At 50.1% G+C, this 21,973-nt stretch overlaps 1 protein-coding gene across 1 annotated transcript; it reads right to left on the bottom strand.

Moving 5' to 3' along the window:
- Nucleotides 1–834: 834 nt before the first annotated feature.
- Nucleotides 835–12,750, bottom strand: PRDM7 (PR/SET domain 7; the record flags this gene model as incomplete). Its single annotated transcript, XM_082607863.1, has 10 exons — nucleotides 835–3,169; nucleotides 4,869–5,161; nucleotides 6,292–6,359; nucleotides 6,775–7,046; nucleotides 7,262–7,417; nucleotides 9,447–9,466; nucleotides 9,701–9,935; nucleotides 11,739–11,846; nucleotides 12,169–12,292; nucleotides 12,682–12,750. 10 exons carry the CDS (start codon nucleotides 12,748–12,750, stop codon nucleotides 3,030–3,032), a joined length of 1,485 nt encoding a protein of 494 aa, XP_082463989.1. The 3' UTR covers nucleotides 835–3,029.
- Nucleotides 12,751–21,973: the final 9,223 nt, after the last annotated feature.

Below are 21,973 nucleotides of genomic sequence, written 5' to 3'. Positions count from 1 at the left end.
CGCGCTCACCTGCTCAGCTAGGGTCCCGGTAGAGCAGCAGGCAGGTGGGGCTGGCACAGCCATGGGGCCACTACAGTCAGAGCGGCACGTGTGATGGAGGCTGCTGGTGTCCTGTGTGCCTGTCCAGGGCACCCGCAGTGTCAGGTGGAGGCCCTGCAGGCGTTCCGGGGACAGGACAGGCGCCTCCGCCGAGCCCAGCGCATGTCAGGCGACGCACATTCCTCCGAGCCCCCCTTCAGCACGCGGATCGTGGCTGCCAGCAGCTGCCGGTGGCGGGAGGGTGTATAAACCGCCAGCCCCCTTGCTCGAGGTGAGCCGAGACTGGGTGAAAGGCCGGAGTGCCTTTTTATGCCTGAACTGTGGGGTCGCACACCATCGCCGCCACCACACAGGTCATCCATCTTCTGTGCAGGCCGCGGATGATGGGGGCCAGGGACTCGGGGCGTCTTGGGGGCTGGCGGCCTCACCAGGAGTGAGGTTTGTTGCCAGAGGGGAGGGGAGGGGAGGGGGCAGGCCTTGAACTGCTCAGCCTTGCAGGGGATTCTAGGGCCACCTCTGGTGGGAGGTGCAGGTGAGAAGCCCCTGGAAGTTTCTGGGGCCCCGTCCCCATAGTATTTCAGTCGAAGCCCCTCTGCCGGCATCACCCCCAACTCCGTCCCTCCTGTGGCCCCTGCTGAGAGCCGCAGAAGATGGCAAGTTTATGGTGCTCCTCTTCCAATAGGGAAACAAAGCCACAGACACACACATTCCCTTAAAAAAGCATGAAAGAAAGGAGACAATAATAGTGGATGTTTGTTATTGACATGCACATGGTTCACGTAGAGATGCTTCACAAGCCTGCACGGGGAGGGGGAGGGGGACTAAGGGCCGTTGTTCGCAGTCATGGGGTCTGGGCTCCCCCCTTTGGCTCTGCTCACAGCGTGCCCCATTCTCCACCAGACTTCTCTTAGAAAAAGTGAGTTGAAGGATAAAATACTCAACAGTTAAGCATTTCAGGGTGGCGACTCCGTTGCACTGAAGCACACAGGCCCAGGTACACGGCACGTGCGTTAGAGAAGCTGCGGTGTGGGCTTCGAGTACACTGTGTGCAGGGGGGCAGGAAAGGTTCTGAGACTCACGGGTGGCCCGGTTCCTGCAGGCGCGGCTCCAGACTCCGTTCTCAGCAGGTGTGGGCGAAGGCCGCCTTTCCCAGGTGACTGTGTGTGCAGGGGCTCCGGGGCTGCCCGGACTCAGCGGGAAGGGAAGTCGCCCGCACTGAGCATCCTGACCTCTCACCTCCTCGTCAGGGCAGCCGAGTCTGCAGGTGAAGCAGCTGTGTCTGACCAGTGCCTGAGTGGCCCCTTCTTTGTCCAGCTCTAAAGACCTGGAAGATGTGGGCAGGGAGAGAATAACAAAGGGCCGGGCTTGCACTCTCAGCCAGCCTCTGTGCCAGATTCTGCCTGTGCTTATCCATCAGACCAAAAGGCTGGCGCTCCCATCCCATTTTATAGATTAGAAAAGAGGCACAGAGAGGTTGAGCACCTTGCCCTAGGTCACACAGCGCGTGAGGGCAGAGCTGAGAATTGACCCACTATGGTTGGATCTGGAGTCCACATGCTGTGCTGACCCTGAGGGGACAGCAAAGAGCGAGGGAGACCAGATACCCCAGATTGAGCCAGGCACACAGGCATGCACACGTACATGCATGAGGCCTTCACCTTTGAGGCTACAGAAGTCGGAGGAAACCAGAGAGGAACGAGGAGAGGCCAAGGGAGAATGCCCTTCCAGGGGTTCAGTTCCTATGGAGACTGGGGCTGTGAGTATGAGCTCTCCGTGGCCCTATTGGACCCCACTGCTTTCAGTGATAAGGGGGGAATGAGGTACACAGTCTGGGCTTCAGATTTGTATGGAGACAAAATTTATTAAAACAGGAGTCCAAAAAACCATGAAGGGGATTGGCATGAACATCTCCAGGGCAATTAAGAAACCCTCTGCTGTTTATCTACCTTCTCTCTTATCATGAAAGCAGAGGATCTATTTAACCAGTTATTTCTGTGCTCATCACACTCTTAGGGAATGTAAGGGGTCATAGACTTCCTTTGAAGCTCCCTCAGAGCTGAGGTATGTGGTGGCTACATTTATCCTCCCGTGGCTAAGATGTGGTTTATTGGTAATGACTCCCTCACCCTCCCTGCAAACATAGGGCTTCTCCCCTGTGTGTGTCCTCTGGTGTCCGATGAGAACTGACTTTTGACTGAAGTGTCGCCCACACTCCCCGCAAACATAGGGCTTCTCCCCTGTGTGTGTCCTCTGGTGTCTGGTGAGAACTGACTTTTGACTGAAGTGTCGCCCACACTCCCCGCAAACATAGGGCTTCTCCCCTGTGTGTGTCCTCTGGTGTCCGATGAGAACCGACTTTTGACTGAAGTGTCGCCCACACTCCCCGCAAACATAGGGCTTCTCCCCTGTGTGTGTCCTCTGGTGTCTGATGAGAACTGACTTTTGACTGAAGTGTCGCCCACACTCCCCGCAAACATAGGGCTTCTCCCCTGTGTGTGTCCTCTGGTGTCTGATGAGAACTGACTTTCGACTGAAGTGTCGCCCACACTCCCCGCAAACATAGGGCTTCTCCCCTGTGTGTGTCCTCTGGTGTCCGATGAGAACTGACTTTTGACTGAAGTGTCGCCCACACTCCCCGCAAACATAGGGCTTCTCCCCTGTGTGTGTCCTCTGGTGTCCGATGAGAACTGACTTTTGACTGAAGTGTCGCCCACACTCCCCGCAAACATAGGGCTTCTCCCCTGTGTGTGTCCTCTGGTGCTTGGTGAGACTAGACCTATCCTTGGAGCCTTGCCCACAGCCTCTGTACTTGACTTTTACAGCTCTTGGTACTCCTGCCCCCACGAGTAATTTGCCTGTGTCCTCTGGATTCACTTTCTGGCCTGTGCTGGGCCCTGCCTCCATCATTCTCTCATGTGCCCTAGAGCTCCCCATTTGTCCTTTGGGAGAGTAGGAAAAGGCCCTTGAAATCCTCCTCAGCCTTATCGTTTTCAGCAAAGGTTTGGACCTTTCCTTGACCTCTTGACCTTCAGGTTTGTCACTCCAGCTGTGTGGATCAGAATATTGCTGCTGCCGATTTTGATAGCCTGGGCAGGGATCCTGTGGTTGGACGCGGTCTCTTGCAGATGTTCTCAGGAGGACCTGAGACGGGTGACTGCGTTCCACGTTTTGGCTGAGGATTTTCTGACTGAAGAAGGCCAGAGAGAAGGAGCCACATGGATGGATCTTGGGCTTTGGGTCTGCTGAAAGAGGAAGCTTGTGGTCAGGTAGATGGTTTGTCTCCGGTAAGGCCTGAACCACTAATCATCTCAGTGTTGACAGTGCAAGCCCTGTCTCCCAGCAAGTGTGCCTTCACAGTCTACTTTTCCACTCCATTTTTACTCACTCCGTCTTCTTCAGAAATCCAGAAAGCCCGTATCAAGGGCCTTTTCTACCCGTGGCCCTGACTAGGGACCTTCAAGTAGCATCAGAGGCAGCGTCACTCCTTATAGGAGGTGGAACTGCAGTGACCTTTGCCCACATACGAGTATCTGAAAAGTCCTATATCACTTTGTGACAGAGGGGCCACAGGTATTTTATCCTGTTGGGAGAGAACACTCTTGATGACAGGTGGAATCACCCCGAGTGACTTCCTACAAGGGGAAGGAATTTATTAAGTTAGGGGCACTCATCCTGGAGATCTCCAGATGTGGAAGGCAGGGTGGGGTAGTGGTTAGAGCTCCTCATTCACAGAGACATATTAGTTGAGCAGCCATTGTGTCTGAATCTTTGTGAGGAAGTGGGATTCAGATTGGACAAGACCGAGTGGTCCAGGTCCCACTGACTAAAGGACTCTGGCTCCTGATGCCCCAATTAGGTCATGAATTGCTTCTCTCTCAGTTTTCAATAAAGCGGAAAATGCAAGTACGCCCTTCCTCAGAAAGCCTCACGTGTATGCACACCTCATCGATTTCAGTTAGGCTTCGTCCGTTTCAAATGCAGTGGGGAATCCTGTTTGAAACTACAGCCCAGCTCCTGCCCGTCCGCAGCCAGTCCACTCTCCCCCCTCTCCCCTGGAGAACTGACCTCTGAGCGGATTCCCCACTGCCGTCTCTTCCCAAAAAGTGAGCCAAAGCATCACCTTAGAGCAGAGAACGTGCCGCCTGCAGCTGAAAACCGCACGGTGGTTTCACGTCACCCCAGGGGACCCCCCTGTCTGTGCGTGGAGCACAGGTCCTGAGGCCTCCGTGTTCTGTCCAGCCTGCTTCCTCTCCCTCTGTGCTTCCTTCTCTGACCACCTGCATGGCCCCTCTTTCCTGCCCTGGTGCTGTGGCACTGGCCGTTCCCCTGCCTGGAACACTTGGCCCACAAATGCTGCCTCTGGAGAGCGCCACACCCCACCCTCCGCTCACATCGATCCAAGGCACTTTTTCTGGGCTACTTTTCCTCAAAGCACTAATTGCTGTCAGGTATGAGGCACGTGCTGCTCTAGGGCAGTGATTCTGACCGTCCTGTTCAATCTCTTATTTCCAGTTCGTGGAGCCCTATCTGGCACAGTGTATGAACTCGTGTGACGATGAACCGAAATGGTGACTGAATGCAAATCAATGTGTACACGTATCGTCTAAAAATATGGAGGAGATTAAGAAGAAACGGCTAAAGGTGAGAGAGCTGGTAGGTGCTCGAAAACTTGTTTTTTTCCTCTCAGCCTTTCAGCCCTATATGATGTTATATATTTTTTGCATGAGGGATTAAAAAAATTAGAAGAAAAAAAATTTTAATATAAAAAATTTCCCTAAGAGTCAAAGGCTTATGGATCAATTTCTGAAGCATCTTAATTGAAATTTTACTGACTCCAGACTGGAGTTTACTCTGATCAAGAGCCGGGCCATGAAAGCTCCCCAGGAGTGCTTCTTGCTTTGCATTGGAAGAGTGGTGGCGCCCACCTCTGCCCGCCGCCGCGAGCTGGCTCTTCCACCCGCTGCCCCACTGGATGCCGAGCTCCTGGCTGTACTCGTCCCCGTACCAGACCAGCAGTTCACAGCCCGGCCTGACCACCCGGCAGGTTCGGTAGAAGATCTGCCTGTGATACTGGAAGGCCACCAGGTTCTGCTCCTCCTCATCCCGGGCACAGTTCACATACCTGGGGTTGGGGCCGAGAAAGGGAAAGAAAGCGCAGGCGATGAGTTCCCTCCACCTGTCAGACCCGAGCCGGCTCCTTGCCTTCGCGGCCTGGTGCTGCCCCCAGCGGCCGCTGCTCCTGCTCGGGAACCTGCCTTTCACACCTTCGACCTTGTCCTGTGAATCCCTATCTCCAGATGCTGTTGCTGGTGTTCATTCAGGCCGGATTGCTTTTCTCTCCTTACCTAATTATCTGTTTTCCAAAGCCCAATTCCAGACCTGTCTCCACCTGGATTGGCCATAAAACTGGTGACCTCTGGCTTCTCTAAACTCTCAATGAAGTTCTGTTTTTATTCTGCAGAACTTGGTGCTTCTAGTTTAGCACATGTCCCTCAGCCCCAGCCTACGTTCTCTCGAGAGGCCTGTCTCCAGTCTCCCCACGTGTATCCAGGGCCCCCCATTCACTTGCCTCCCCCTGTAGAAACTTGGAGAGAGCTCTCTGACTTAGCTCGAAACACAGAACAATAGTAGTTTATTCACTTTCTGCCTCCCCTGATGAAAGGAGGGGACCTTAGAGAAAGGGGCTGCTCACAACCATCCTGCAGTCCATTTGTTCCCTGGCTTCAGAACCCAGTTCTCACTGGAACCAAGGCTGGGAAGGTGGCCGCCCTCACAGACTAAAGGTCCCTCACGTCAGGTTATGCTGGTGCTGTGCACTTCTTGAAAAATAGGAAAATAATGATTAAATATTCCTAAAGTCAATTGCTTAATGTCTGTCTGCAGTGTGTCCTCCGTAAGGACATGGGTTATGTGATCTGTTTAAGTAATGGACTCCGTTTTCTAAACTGGAGCATAATAGTAAGTGCTTGATAAGTGTTAATTAGGTAAAGAAGTGTCCCTGGTGAATCTAGACTCCTCAAGTTGTTTTCAAGTACCCCAATTTTCTTGAGCACAGAGACGTATTTTGAGGACACGTACTATATTTTTATTTCCTTTTTTCTGACGTCTCTTGAAATGAAAGAGCATTGTATGGAGAAAAAAGAGGGACAGAAGATGTAAAAACCATTGAGGGGGGCAGTCTGAGAAGGAAAGGGACATGGGCTAGAGAGAGATGAGTGTCCTCTCTGGAACCTGGAAACCTACTGGACTTACCTCATCCAGTTGGCCCAGGACTTGTCCTTTCCATCCACATACTCGTAGCAATTTCTCCCTTTGGTGATCTGAGTGTCAGAAAAAGAAGTTAAAGGCTTTTTTTTTTTTTTTTTTTTGGTGGGAGGTAACAGAAGAATTATTTCACTCTCCTGTCATCAGTGCTCTTCAGCCGCATGGATGCAGCTGCCAATCGTGAGCACACAGTAAGCTCCTTAATCACCATCCTCACGTCTGAGTCTATTTGTCCGCTCAGGTCGAGGGCCCCGCACGGGAGGAGCCGCTTCTTTGCGCCTATACCACCGTGCTCCCACCTGGCCTCTGATCTTTAAGTTGAAGTTCCATGTTCATGCAAAGCGCACGCAGTACACAGAGCTAACCGTGTGGTCCCCATCCACGTCCTAGTATGTTGAAAGTGAGGCCCCCCCCCATCCACAGAAGGGATGTGGAGGCCAGAGGACAGGGGAAGAGGTGGGTGTTTCTCACCAGCCAGGAGTATCCACTGTTGGCGGCCTCTTCATCTTCTGTGATCCGGCCCTCATAGGGGCCAAAGTGCAGACCCAACGGCAGATCGGATGCCTCGTTCCATACTCCAAGCCCAGCCTCAGGGATGCCTGATGGTCTGATACTTAATCCAGGGGGCAGAGTGAGGGCCGAGCGGTTGGGATGCCCCTTCTCCACTGCACTGTCCTTTACAAATGTAGGGGCCCCGTGAGCAGCACAGCTGTCAATGAAGAAGTTCTGACACGTCTCACAATCTGGAGGCGAGAGCAGCAGGGATTAGGGAAGATACAGTGCATGTTCCTGGTCGTAAAGCCCTTCAGAGAGAACCGGGGCGCTCATGTCATTTGGCCTCAATCCTGTACCCCAAGTCACTAGACAAAGGGGATGATGTGGGGACCAAATGCTAAGGTGAGATTATTGTAGCAAGACATAACAGCCTTCTCTGTAATGGGCCAGTGGGGTCACTCACAGAGGTAGTCGTCGTCCTGGGGCTCGCTGACCTCTTGGTACACGTGGACCTTTCTTTCTCGTAGGCTGTACATCTTCACTTCAATCTGCTTTGTTCTGCGTTCTAAGTTGGAGAAGAGTAGGTAAGCAAAGTTGGTGGGGTCTGGAGTGTTGGTCCCTGTTTTATCAGAAAATGTGAAATCCCCTCCCATCAGATTATCGCCTGTCCTTCTGTATACTTTGGTTTTTCCCCCTTTAACTACTGGTTCAGAGGGACCGAGGCTCCACACTGACTACAGACGCCCAGTTCAATGTTAGCTTCCTGTTCTTCCCATTATTAGGTTTAACTTCCCAACCTTTCTACTTAGAAAATGGTTCATTGACACATTTACTCATTAGAAAATATTTGTTAAGGCACATTACATGTTAGGCATTGAGCAGAGGCCTTAACTAAGAAAGCATGACCCCTATTATCACAGATGGATTTTTGAACAACGTGTATGTGTCAGTACTTTTATATTCAATTTAATGCTTTCAAACACTATACGAGTTATGTATCCTTATGTTCACTTTAGAGATTAGCAATCAGGACCTCAGAAAACATGTAAGATTTTCCCAAGGCCCCAGTGCTAACTTCAGGTCTCAGATCAGTCCAGCCTAAACCCACGCCTACCCCAAGTCCACCCCACACACCTAGGCCATACTAATCAGCCTTTCTAGAAAAATTAGAGGGACTAAAGCCCCCAAGTTATTGTCTCTTACCCAGCTTTTGTCTAGTGTGCCGTGCAGAGGTGCTTGCTGCTCCAGGAGGGGGCGCTGGGCTCTGGGCCTGCGCAGGGCCACTTGCCTTCTGCAGTTGCGCTGCTCCTGGCAATTTCTTCAAACTAGACTCATTACTTAATGGCACCGGGGGCACTGCCTTCAACGGGAGAGTCACATATTAAAAGACAACATGCATTTCTTTAGTTCTTTAGAGCTTATGAAGTGTTTTCACATGCATGACCTTAGTACTTCAACAACCCTTGGAAATACCCGGGGCGGGTGGAGTCTGAACACTAGAGCATAAATAAAGGGCCTAAGCGGGTAGTGAATCAAGACTAGAACCCATATCTTAAGGTTCCTTCCCTTCGACTTTCTCTCAAATTTCTCCGTAAAAGTGAGAGCGAGGCAGGGAGAACAATTGGGAAGAATCAACAAAGTCTGGGAAAGAAGCCGGTGGGTAAGGGCTTATAGAAAAAAAAGAGGGGGTCTTCTATTAATTAGTGGACCTCTGATGGACGAGGAAATGTGGAAAAGTACAGAGGGGACAAAACACTTCTGGAAAATGAGGTGACAGCAGTGAGCCTGGGAAGAGAACAAAGAAACGGTATGGCAGAAACAGATCTAGACACGAAAGAAAATGATGCTGAAAGCTGCAGGTGGCCATATCCTAGAGAGAATGTTTGGAATCAGGGTAGCTGGTCCCCATCGATTCTGCTTGAATGGGGCTGTACGACTAGCTAGTTCTCCTCGGTTTCCTGACCCATAAATTGGTATACATGCTAATTCTTAACGTTACAGTGGACATGAAATTTACTAACGTTCACCAAGTTGTTTTGTGAGCTATTGATATTTAATACAGTGTGAATGTGAGAGTCCAGCCCTGCTATCAGTTCACCCCCTCAACTGTCTCCCTATTGGAAATCTAGCTCACAGACACTATCTTCAGCACTCCCTGACCCTCTTACTTCTAGGTGAATGTTTAAATGTGGAGTCACTCATTCAGAAAACATCCAGGGGGCCCTCAGGGGCCTTGAGCTGGGCCTGCGACTTCTGTGAAGAAACGGGTATGGACCAGGCTCTCAAAGCTTGCAACGCAGGGGCAGGCTAAACAAATGATTCCAAACATGAGAGTTGCCTAATTAGAGCTCGGAGGAAGGAGCTGTTACTTCCTCCTGCAAGAATGAGCATTTGAAATCAGTTTCAGAGGGATGAGTTTCTGTTGAAACGCGGGTAACCTATATGAAGTCCTTAAGTTATTTTCTTATTTGTCATTTTTCAGTTATCGAACTTGAAGCTAGTCAGGGCTGGGAGATGCTTCCTCTTGTTAGAGTAGGAGGCTCTGAGGTTGGGGTCCGTCTCCTTCTTTGTCTCGGACAATCCACTGTACAAATTGCCTACAGATCTGTAAGCTTCCCTTAGTCAGATGGTCTTAGCATGTCACTCACTTGGGCGTAGCAGAAAAGAACTGAGGTTGAAATCATCCGTCAGATGAATGATATAAAGACGTATGAATAAGACAGTGTAAACGTTATGAACTCTGGAAGTTCTACTCAGCTTGTACGTGTTTTAGGGGAGGAGCTTTGGAGGAGCCCGCTCTGCCAGTGATACTGTGACCTCAGGCACGGAATCCAACATCCCTTCACCTCAGCCTCTCGGTCCGTTCACGATAAATGGCGACAGGCACACCACCTGTAGGTACTACAGGATTGTTTCAAGGTTTAAAGCGGGTTTATTCCTGTAAAATGATGGTGATACCAGACATTGTGCTGAAGAACCATGACGGGAAGCAGCGGGCTCTAGGACACTCGGTGTGTCTCCTAGTCTTACCTTTGAGTGGATCCATGAGGAAGGTTTTCTTGTCAACAGGGTTTGGGAAATACTTACCTTCTGGTGTTTACTGTGCTCCACTCTGAAGGCCACCCAAGAAGGTTTAACTAGAAGATGATGAGAAATCAGTGTTTTGGTTGGTAAATGTTTCCAAACTCTGGGCATCTGAATTAAGGACACAGAATGCTGAACCAGAGAGTGACAAGTACAAGGATTACCAAAGGGGGGATGGGAAATGATTTCTGTATCATCAACGCCTATGCTTCCACTGGGAGCATCACATACTTTTCTTAAAATTAAAAAAAAATAGACAAAACCTCATCTGTGCTTCATCCTATGTTCATAAAGTATCGAATAAATTTACTTCATGACAAAAATACTCAATAAAGTAGGAACAGAAGGAAATTACCTCAGTATAATAAAGGTCATATATGAAGAGTCCACCTCTAACATCATACTCATTGGTGGAAAAAGTGATCTCTTCTAAGATCAAGAAAAAAGGCAAGGATGCCCACTCTCACCACTTCTATTCAACGTGGTACTAGAAGTCCTAGCCAGGGTATTAGATAAGAAAAGGAATCAAAAGGCTTCCAATTTGGAAAGAAAGAAGTAAAATAAGGTTTGTTCACAGATGACCTGATTTTATGCACAGAAAATCTTTAAAATTCCACAGAAAGCACTGTTAGAACTAATAAAAGAATTTAGCAAAGTTGCAGGATCCAAAATCAACACTCAAAAATCTTCCTATGCACTCGGGACTTCCCTGGTGGTGCAGTGGTTAGGAATCTACCTGCCGATGCAGGGGACACGGGTTCGAGCCCTGGTCTGGGAAGATCCCACATGCCGCGGAGCAACTAAGCCCGTGCGCCACAACTACTGAGCCCTGCGTGCTGAAACTACCGAAGCCTGCATGCCTAGAGCCCGTGCTCCACAACAAGAGAGAAACCACTGCAACGAGGAGCCCACGCACTGCAAAGAAGAGTAGCCCCCGCTCGCCGCAATTAGAGAAACCCCGCATGCAGCAACGAAGACCCAACGCAGCCAAAAAAAAAAAAAAAGAAAACTATTGAGAATTATACTGAAAACCTATACATCCACCTCCATTCAGTCTTATGTCACCATTCTGCCGCAACCACTGCGGGTCTTTTAATTTCTATTTCAAAATTCAAAAACAAAATAAAAACAAACAAAAAACTAACCAAGACACAGTGAAGCCACCTGCCAGCCCTTACTCCTTTGGTGATGAATTTGGTACTTCTTATTCACATTCAAATTTTTATACATTTATGGCCTTTCAATGTACCTATAAACAATATATATATATATTTTCCAACAAAAGGTCTCATATTTATTACTGAACCAAAGCACTAATGCATAAACACTGACACAAGGAGAAAAATCATTTTTTTCCCAATGAAACAAATGGATGCATTTGTCCAGATAGTAGTGATGTTTTCAGAGTGATATGGTAAGATGCAAGTGACGTTCCACAGCATAAGTATGTGTGCCACCTCATGTGTGGCTCCTTACAGACCCAGCTTGCTTCTTCTCCAGTGTCTTCTCTTGGAGTTGTACCTGGTTTATTACCAGTTTTCATTTGAGTCCACTGGGGAATGGGACAATTCTCCTTTTGTTTCTTGCCCAGGAACGCTTGATCATGAAAGTCTTGTGAGAAGACATGGTGAGGGGCACAGTCAACCGCACATCGGATGGCAGAGAAGGGGAGGCTAATTATTTTACATATTTAAAAACTTTATGTGGATAGTCTCTTACTGTATAATATTCTGTTTTGCATCTTGCTTGTTTGGTGAAAAATTACGGGGTTTTTTTTGCTAATGCCTGAGATGCAGCTGAGACCTAAACCCAGGTTGGTTTCCGGAAGATGCCTCTAAATCTTCCTGGCCCCTCACCTTGCTGCCTTGGAGTCCATTCTTCATCAGAATCCTCAGGGTCATCCACCTGGGGTTTGATGGCCTGCCTGCGGTGACACATGAAAGCTGGCCGAGGGGCTCTGAGACCTGGAAAGAAGCAAAATCTTTGTTCCAAAAGGGAAGAGCTGGAAGGAGGAACAAAGCCCAGAGGCAATGGGAAGTGCCACAAGTCAGTGTGACTCGGCAGGATGGGCTGGGAGAGTCTAGAGCAAGGCGAGAGGCGAGCTCTGCGTTGCCAGGGCCAGGCCCACACTGAATACAAAAGAACACAAATTTCCTGCAGGTTAGTCTCCACACAGAAGGGAAGTGTGAGCAGGTGAAGCCACCTAAGAGAGAGCCAAGCTAACACTGAGACCGAAGACCGGGTACATGCTTCCCAGGCTCACAGGCACCCAGCATTTCCTGTTACCTATAGTCATCAGTGCTTCATAGTTCTTTTTCACATTCCTATATCGCATTTTTTCCCATTCTCCCATCTCTGTCCATTCTTCCTTGGAGAAGTATGTGGAAATGTCTTTGAAAGCATCTTTGGCCTAGAGAACATAATAGATTTCATCCGTGACTTGCTAATCTAAGCCAGAACTGAGAGCGGGGCCCTCTCCTTCACCCTGTGCAGGCTGTAGCCTGATGCCGCTGGGTGGTCTCTGTGAGCGACCAGGACGAAGACTTTCCTTCCCGAGCGTGTCCTGCTCCACGGAGCCGACACCGAGCACCCTCCTAACCCGCCCTGGACACAGAGCAGTGGGCGATGCTGCAGTGTCCGGTCCCCACCCCCGCCCCGCCCCACCATCTCAGACAGGACCAGGCACCCCCATCCTGTGTGCCTTCACAGAGAAGGTCCCCCGGCGGTGCAGGCCAGGCGTCCGTGGGTCCCTCCCGTGGAGCCGGCTGAGCGCCCGGCCCTGCCTCCCCCACCGCTCACCGTGGGCTTCCGCTCCGTTCTCCCAGCACCTCCCTCGGCGCTCTCCTCCGGCCACCTGTCGGTGCTCATGGTCCTGGGACCGCCTCAAGGCCAAGGTGCCTGTGGAAGGAGAAGGCGCTGAGGAAGCCCAGGCCCCTGCCCAGAGCCAGGTCTGTGTTCCTCGGCCGGGGCGTCGCGAGCAGGGAGGTGTGAGGACCCCAGCAAGCGGGAGAGGATGTGGAGGGGACTGAAGGGCTGGGCGGATCCTCAGCAGCCACGACAGCCCAGCCGAATGGGAACTAGATCCGGTTTCTTTGGTCCCCCTGCAACTCGGCCCCTCGGAGGAAAGGCGCGGGGAGGGCTGAGCCTGGGGGCGTCCGAGGGAGTCCCGAGGAGACCTGGGAGCCCCGGACTGCTGGACTGGGGTCAGCTTGACAAGCAGGGCTCTGTTCCAGCGAGGGACAGGGACTATTTCTCCAAGAAGGGTTTTGGGGAGCTCCACCCGGGGACTCCGGAAAAATCTGGGCATAACGTGCGTTCTCTGTCTAAGGGACAGATCGCTCAGCCTGAGGAGGTTTGGGTCACTCCGGCTGAGGGAACTGGGGCTCCTCAGACCCGAGGGGGTTCGGGGTCCCTTAGGCTGATGGTATTTGGCGTCTTTTGGCTGAAGGGATGTAGGAGGCGCAGGCTGAGAGAACTTGGCACCTTGGAGCCTGAGGAAATCGGGGGTCTCTCGTTAAGGGGCTTTAGGTTCTCCCACACTGAGGGTAGCTGGGGTCTTTGAGGCTGAAGCGGTTAAGAGTTCCCAGGCGGAGGGTAGCCGGTGCCTCTGAGGTTAGGGAAATGTGGTCTCTCTGCAGGTGCTATTTTTAGGGCGCCTAACCTCTAGGGGTTACTCCAGGTATTTGGGGGGTCTAAGCATTAGGGGATTTGGCGTTTCTGTGGGTGAAGGGACTTTGGGTCCCTGAAACTGAGGAGATGTGAGGTCCCTCAGGTTAGGACCCGGGGTCCCTCCGAGCTGACGGGATTTGGAGCCCCTCAGGGTGAGGGAATCTGGGGCCTCCCAGCCTGGAATCTGAAGGCCTCGGGCTGAGGGTTAATAAGGGTTTCGCAGGGCGTGTTCCTGTCAGTCTCCCCGCTGTCCCCTCGCGTGGCCCACCCCGGCCTGGCGCGTGCTCCAGCTCCGGCAGCTTCGCGTCCTCCTGAGCTGAGGCGAAGAGAACGGCGCGGAGGCGGCTGGTAAAGCCCCGTCAGGCACAAGCCACCAATCGGTGCTGCGACTGAAGAGGTCCCGCCAATAGGCGGCCGGGAGGGTGCGGAGCGCGCAGAAGGTCCCGCCCCACCGCTAAGGGATTGGCTGCTCTGGGTCCCGCGCGTGTCTGAAAGGAAGCCTCCGGCGCGCAGGCGCAGCTTGGAGGTTTTCATTGATTGTCTTTTCCGCCCGCCGTCAGGCAGCCCGTCTTAATCCTGGAGCCTCAAGCGGGCGGTGGGTCTTTAGGGTGGACGTGGCCGTCCAGTGCCCTGAACAGGAGTCTTTGCTCCACCGGATTGTAGTCGTGCTCCCGAACTTTCTCCTAGGCCCACCTGTTCCCTTCCTTGTAAAATCCAGTTTTGGCAAGAACTGTTTGGGGTGAGTATTGCTTTATTCAGGGGAAAACTAGGTAACTAACTAAAATCTGATGAGACACAAAATAAACAACATACGGTCAAAGATTTAAATGCAACAAATGGAATACTAAGTATATTAGAAAAAACACTGGGAGAATTTTAAACCTCAAAGTAGAAGGGGCATTTAGGAGTAATCTGTATGTTTAAGCAATGTAGGTCTAAAAAGGCTTCAGAAATGAGATATAAATAAAACCAAAAAGACCTGCAAGTGTTTTCCATTAAAATGAGGCATCAAATTCGAGGACACTGGATCTGCAGAGGGGGCTTCACAAGATAAAATGGGGAGAGTGTTTCTGCCCCTTACCTAGCTTTGGTCACAGAAACATAACATGATTTCCATGTATTGGAAGCAAGACAACTGACTGTAGAATTATTGTCAAGGTGGGACCACGAGTGCTGGTTGGGGGTCTGGATGGAGAGATGTTACCAGAAAACTGGGTTTGCCTCTTGGTGGGTGTCGAGCCAAAAGACACAACCCAGCCAGAGATTGGGAGAAGGAGGGATTTATTACTTGCAGCAAGTAAGGAGAACACCAGGGATCTTGTCAAAACAGTGTCTCCCCAAACCCCCAAACTGGGGAAGTTTTAAGCTATGGGTACATGCATGTTCATGGAGGGCCTTGGGCAGTAGGCAGAGTCCAAGCTTTAGATGATTGAAGTCTTGAGGGTCAGAAGCGGTCACCATCGGCCTCCCTTAGGTTACATTTTATCTGGCGTTGATAAATGATGTAGATGTAGATATATATTCTTTTTCAGATTCTTTCCCCTTATAGGTTATTACAAAATATTGAGTGTAGTTCCCTGTGCTATACAGTAGGTCCTCGTTGGTGATCTATTTTATACATAGCAGTGTGTATGTGTTAATCCCAAACTCTTAATTTATCCCTCCTCCCTGCCTTTCCCCTTTGGTAACAATAAGTTATAAGATTTTATACTTCTCAGAAATGGGGAAACTGAAAGAGAGGTATCATTTTCAATGGAAAAGCATTCAAAAGAAGATTGAAGCTTCAGCCAAGATTATTAGTTGTACATCCTTGGAAAAAAATCACTTAATTTCTCTAAACTTGACCTGACAAATAAGACAAAAACCCTCCACTGAACTTGCTTATAATCAAGTGATGGAAATATCAAATGGAAGTCTTAGAAACATCTTATTTTACCCGAGCCTTATACACTGCTCTATGTTAATTACAGTTTGGCTCACACGTCTGTTCACTGAAGTTACGATGTTCTCAATTTCTGTTACTGATCCTCCAGAGCGGACCCCAACAAGGGTCCCCCTGCCCAGTGTCGTTGGAGCCAACAGAACGAGACTGAGTTTGGTTCAGAAGCAAAGGAAACTTTATATTTTGATCAGAGAATGGACAGGTGAGAGCGTGCACTCCCCCGCGGGCTGTGGGCGGGGCTCCTGTGTAGGGATCCCGGCAGCCTCAGCGGGAGGGAGGGGGCGGAGCTCTCGAGGGCCGGGTTGGCTGCAGCTCAGGCTCTATGTCGCGGAGTCTGCACGGGGCCCCGCGAGCCGAGGTGTTGGCCCAGCCATTCTGCACTAGGAAATCGGGTCTGAAGTGCCGGGTGTGGGACCTCTGCATGCGGAACCCTAGGAGCACGTGAAATTAGACAAAGCACAAAGGAAAAACAGGTTAGACTTTATTTTGTTGCCCAGATTCTAATTTTATCTCCCAGGAATTTTGAATGGGCTTTGCCGGAGACAAACCCCTCCTCTGCCTTTTGTCCCGTTCCTCATTCTTGGGGTGCTGAGGGTGCAGACCCCTCTTCTGTAAGTGCTTCGTGCTGAGTTGGGAGTCCTCATACCCGGGGGGAGGGGCAGGACTTCTCCCCAGCAGCCTCCAGGTGAGGTCGATTGTCCGCAGGCCTCCCGCCTCACTGCTCGTCCGCCTGAGCACCAGCAGTGGGAGTGTTATAGATTGTAATGACCTCTAAGGGTCCAGGAAAGAGATGCGCAGAGACGCTGGGGGGGGGGCAGGTTTCACCCCGCCCCACAGTTGTTCGGCCACCTTAGGCTGACGGTTTCTGCCAGCCTAGATGCTCTGGCCAGTAGTCTGCGCTTTCTTCAATTAGGTCCCTCAATTAACGTACAAACAGCACCAGGTGTCGGAGCCCTGCCTGCTCAACTCCCAGACAGTCCAGGGCCGGTGGTGATCCAGGACCATGACGGCCACTGAGTCAACGGCCTTTTGAAGTAGCCAGGAGTCCAGCCGGACTCATTGGCCGCCGTCACCGCGGTGTCTGTAGGCTTTTCTATGGTGACAGCGTGATATACGGTTCCCCCGCCAAGCTTATTAGCTCCCCTCTGGGTGCAGTAAGTCCTGCAAGCAGTAGTCTGCTCTTTCGGGGCACACTCTTGTTGTTTTCTGAGAGAAACTCCAGGTCAAGTGATGGTCACACGAGTCGTCATGGGGGCCCGTTGCCCCCGTTTGTCTCTCTGGAGGTTGGAGTTGGAGGGCCTCCTCACTCGAGGTCAGTGTGTCCACGGAGCGACCCCTGCAACTTCAGGGCATGATGGGTGGTTAGGATCACCACGTGGGGTCCTTTTCCCTTAGGAGGGAGCTGGCCTTGCAGGCTGCTGATTTCCAGGTTTTTAGATACCCCCAGTATCCTGGCTTGATGGGGCGGCGGGCCAAGCCCTTGGTGACCATAGTTTATCCTACCTGGAGGGCATTCTTGCGTTGCTCCATTTCAGGTGGTCCCAGTTTTTGCACTAATGCTCCAAGGGCGATTCACCTTCTGCCGGGAATGTAAAGGTCAAAGGGTTCAGCTAAATTAGGGAGTTCCAGGGCAAGGGCCTGAATTAACTGCTCTTTTAGTTCTTGAAAGGCTGCTTCTGGATTCTATTCAAAAGGATCATCCTCTTTTTATGTCAGTGTTTCATATAGAGGCCCAGCTATTAGACTGTAGTTAGGGATCCAGATGCAGCAAACCCCGGCCTCCCCAGGAACCCCTAAGCCGTCTTCTAGTTTTAGAAGGGGTAAGGCTGCAAATGGCTTCTTCCCTTTCCTGGGATGGGCTTCTCCGACCTTCTGTGAGAATGAAGCCCAGGCAGGTCACCTTAGTCTGTGATATTTGAGCCTTTTTCTTGGACACCTTCTATCCTTTCTTGGCTAGATAGTTCAGAGGCCTGCTTAGTAGGGCTGGCGATCAGAATGTCGTCTGCATATTGAAGGAGGGTTCCCTTCTCCAGAGGTAGAACTTTTAGGTCTTTAGCTAACGTTTCCCCAAAGATGGTGTGGGAATTTTTGAACCCTTGGGGCAGGACGGCCCAGCAGTATTGATTTTGTTGTATGTTGAGTCCTGTCAATTACAAGCCAAAATTTCTTGTGACTCTGGGACTAATGGAATACAGAAGAAGGCATCATTGAAGTCTAATACAGAATACCATGTCCTGGTGGATGGTAGAATGACCAGCAGGGTGTAGGAATTAGGAGCTACTGGATGTATATCCTCGGTGGCTTCACTGACTGTCCTGACGTCCTTTACCAGGTACCCAGCAGCTCACGGGGCTCTCGTGGTCAGGCCCCTCCCAGGATATGGAGCTCACCTGGGCAGGTACCCAGCAGCCCACGGGGCTCTCGTGGTCAGGCCCCTCCCAGGATTTGGAGCTCCCCTGGGCAGGCACCCAGCAAGTCTGGGCACACAGGAACCGTGCACATAGCCCTCATTGCAGGGCACCCCCAGCTCACCTGTCGCTCAGAGCTGACACAGAGCACCTCAGAGCAGGACCTGAACTAACAAACAGCAGCTCCGACAGGTCTGTGACCCTGGGCTTCACTCTGTGCGGCCTCCCTCTGCCTGGTCTTCCAGAGGCTTCCACTGCAGCCGGGGCACCAGGCCTCTGTCTCCACCCACCACCCCTCCTCTCCCTGACTCCTGGGTTCTTCTCATTAGGAGAGGGTCTTCTTGAGGTTGTCTCCCACTCATGGACCAGATAAAATGATTAGAAAACAAGCCAGGGCTGCAGCCCCTTGTCTATGCTGACTCTCAGGAGCCCACACCTGTTCCTTGGACCTGGCTGGTGCAGCAAGGCCCATTTTCTGCAACTGTGAGCCCCTGATGGGGCGAGGATTGGCTGACCTGGGCAGCCTGACCCTGCCGGCCAGCCCTCCCCAGGTGTGCCTGGGTTGAGGTCAATATAAACACCGCTCCAGGCAGCAAGAGCCCCTGCAGCTGTGCCTGACGCCATATTCTCTGCCCCGTCGGCAGTCTCGGGGCTGTGCTGGTGGGAGGGAGTGAGGGGCCATGGCTTTGTGGGTGGCCCGGTGTGAGTGGGGCTCTGCTGGACTTTCTGCAGGAGTTGCCAGGCTGCCACCTGCTAAAGAAGAGGATGTGTCACCCATACCTGCCACTGGAATTTCTCCCCGGACAGAGGTGAGGAAGGAAAAAAGCAGTGGGGGCCGGGACAGGATGGGTATCTAAGGCAGGGAAATGGAAAGCTTCCAGAAGAGCGTCTGGGGCCAGGACCATCCTGGCTGGCCTGCAGGCACCAAGTCGGCCTGCCCGCTGTCACTGGTGTGGCTCCACGGCCCTTCCTCTAGGCTTTCAAGTCCTTGTACATATTCAGGTGTTTTACCTGGGAAGGGTGGGAACAGTTCAGCAGCAGCTGGCCTGGGGCTCAGCTCACGTTTACTCACAGCCGCCTCGGCACGGTCCCCCAGCTTTGCAATTAGGACGCTCCTTGCGGGGTGGGGGGGGGCTGCTGGCTGCATGGGAGACGGTTCCCCACCTCTGACCAACTTAAGAATATTTTACCACTGGAGCAAGTGCCCTGATAGGGTTTTCCTCTGTATAACTGGTGGGTTCTGGTTTTTTTTTCTTTTCTTTTTTGGTTCAAGGTAGGTTTTATTCCTCTTTTTTGTATTTATAGATAAAAACATGGAAATAATTCATTCATATAAATATGCCTATGGGAAGGGAAGAACTTTTTTTCTGTGTTTTTAAAAAAATGTTATTTATTTAAAAAAATTTTAAATTAAATTTAATTTTTTTATACAGCAGGTTCTTATTAGTTATCTATTTTATACATATTAGTGTATACATGTCAATCCCAATCTCCCAATTCATCCCAACCCTCCTCCCCCACCACTTTCCCCCCTTGGTGTCCATATGTTTGTTTTCTACATCTGTGTCTCAACTTCTGCCCTGCACACTGGTTCATCTGAACCACATTTCTAGGTTCCACATATATGCGTTAATATACCGTATTTGGTTTTCTCTTTGACTTACTTCATTCTGTATGACAGTCTCTAGACCCATCCATGTCTCTACAAATGACCCAGTTTGGTTTCTTTTTATGGCTGAGTAATATTCTATTGCATATATGTACCACATCTTTATCCATTCGTCTGTGGGCATTTAGGTTGCTTCCATGACCTGGCTATTGTAAATAGTGCTGCAGTGAACATTGTGGTGAATGTGTCTTTTTTTTTTGCGGTACGCGGGCCTCTCACTGTTGTGGCCTCTCCCATTGTGGAGCACAGGCTCTGGACGCGCAGGCTCAGCGGCCATGGCTCACGGGCCTAGCCGCTTTGCGGCAGGTGGGATCCTCCTGGACTGGGGCACGAACCCGCGTCCCCAGCATTGGCAGGTGGACTCTCAACCACTGTGCCACCAGGGAAGCCTCCCCGCAATTGATTTCTAATCTCATAGCGTTGTGGTCAGAAAAGATGCTTGATATGATTTCAATTTTCTTAAATTTACTGAGGCTTGATTTGTGACCCAAGATGTGATCTATCCTGGAGAATGTTCTATGAGCACTTGAGAAGAAAGTGTCATCTGTTGTTTTTGGATGGAATGTCCTATAAATATCAATTAAATCTCTCTGGTCTATTGTGTCATTTAAAGCTTGTGTTTCCTTACTAATTTTCTGTCTGGATGATCTGTCCATTGGTGTAAGTGAGGTGTTAAAGTCCCCCACTATCATTGTGTTACTGTCGATTTCCTCTTTTATAGCTGTTAGCAGTTGCCTTATGTATTGAGGTGCTCCTATGTTGGGTGCATATATATTTATAATTGTTATATCTTCTTCTTGGATTGATCCCTTGATCATTATGTAGTGTCCTTCCTTGTCTCTTGTAACATTCTTTATTCTAAAGTCTCTTTTATCTGATATGAGTATTGCTACTCCAGCTTTCTTTTGATTTTCATTTGCATGGAATATCCTTTTCCATCCCCTCACTTTCAGTCTGTATGTGTCTCTAGGTGTGAGGTGGGTCTCTTGTAGACAGCATATATATGGGTCTTGTTTTTGTATCCATTCAGCGAGCCTGGGTCTTTTGGTTGGAGCATTTAATCCATTCATGTTTAAGGTAATTATCGATATGCATGTTCCTATAACCATTTTCTTAATTGTTTTGGGTTTGTTTTTGTAGGTCCTTTTCTTTTGTGTTTCCCACTTAGACAAGTTCCTTTAGCATTTGTTGTAGAGCTGGTTTGGTGGTGCTGAATTCTCTTAGCTTTTGCTTGTCTGTAAAGCTTTTGATTTCTCCATTGAATCTGAATGAGATCCTTGCTGGGTAGAGTAGTCTTGGTTGTAGGTTCTTCCCTTTCATCACTTTAAATATATCGTGACACTCCCTCTGGCTTGTAGAGAAATCAGCTGTTAACCTTATGGGAGTTCCCTTGTATGTAATTTGTCGTTTTTCCCTTGCTGCTTTCAATAATTTTTCTTTGTCTTTAATTTTTGCCAATTTGATTACCATGTGTCTCGGCGTGTTTCTCCTTGGGTTTATCCTGTATGGGACTGTCTGTGCTTCCTGGACTTGGGTGGCTATTTCCTTTCCCATGTTAAGGAAGTTTTCGACTATAATCTCTTCACATATTTTCTCAGGTCCTTTCTCCCTCTCTTCTCCTTCTGGGACCCCTATAATGCGAATGTTGTTGCGTTTAATGTTGTCCCAGAGGTCTCTTAGGCTGTCTTCATTTCTTTTCATTCTTTTTTCTTTATTCTGTTCCGTGGCAGTGAATTCCACCATTCTGTTTTCCAGGTCACTTATCTGTCCTCCTGCCTCAGTTATTCTGCTATTGATTCCTTCTAGTGTAGTTTTCATTTCAGTTATTGTATTGTTCATCTCTGTTTGTTTGTTCTTTAATTCTTCTAGGTCTTTGTTAAACATTTCTTGCATCTTCTCAATCTTTGCCCTCATTCTTTTTCCAAGGTCCTGGATCATCTTCACTATCATTATTCTGTATTCTTTTTCTGGAAGGTTGCTTATCTGCACCTCATATAGTTGTTTTTCTGGGGTTTTATCTTGTCCCTTCATCTGGTACAAAATCCAGTGCCTTTTCATTTTGTCTATCTTTCTGTGAATGTGGTTTTCATTCCACAGGCCGCAGAATTGTAGTTCTTCTTGCTTCTGCTGTCTGCCCTTTGGTGGATGAGGCTATCTAAGAGGCTTGTGCAAGCTTCCTGATGGGAGGGACTGGTGGTGGGTAGAGCTGGGTGTTGCTCAGGTGGGCAGAGCTTAGTAAAACTTTAATCCACTTGTCTGCTGCTGTGTGGGGCTGGGTTCCCTCTCTGTTGTTAGTTTGACCTAAGGCAACCCAGCACTGGAGCCTACCTGGCTCTTTGGTGGGGCTAATGGCAGACTCTGGGAGGGCTCACGCCAAGGAGTACTTCCCAGAACTTCTGCTGC

Source organism: Mesoplodon mirus (assembly GCF_964341445.2).
Source record: "Mesoplodon mirus genome assembly, chromosome: 19".
NCBI lineage: Eukaryota > Metazoa > Chordata > Mammalia > Artiodactyla > Ziphiidae > Mesoplodon > Mesoplodon mirus.
The sequence above is the reverse complement of the archived record's forward strand: the minus strand, read 5'-3'. Positions and strand labels throughout refer to the sequence as shown.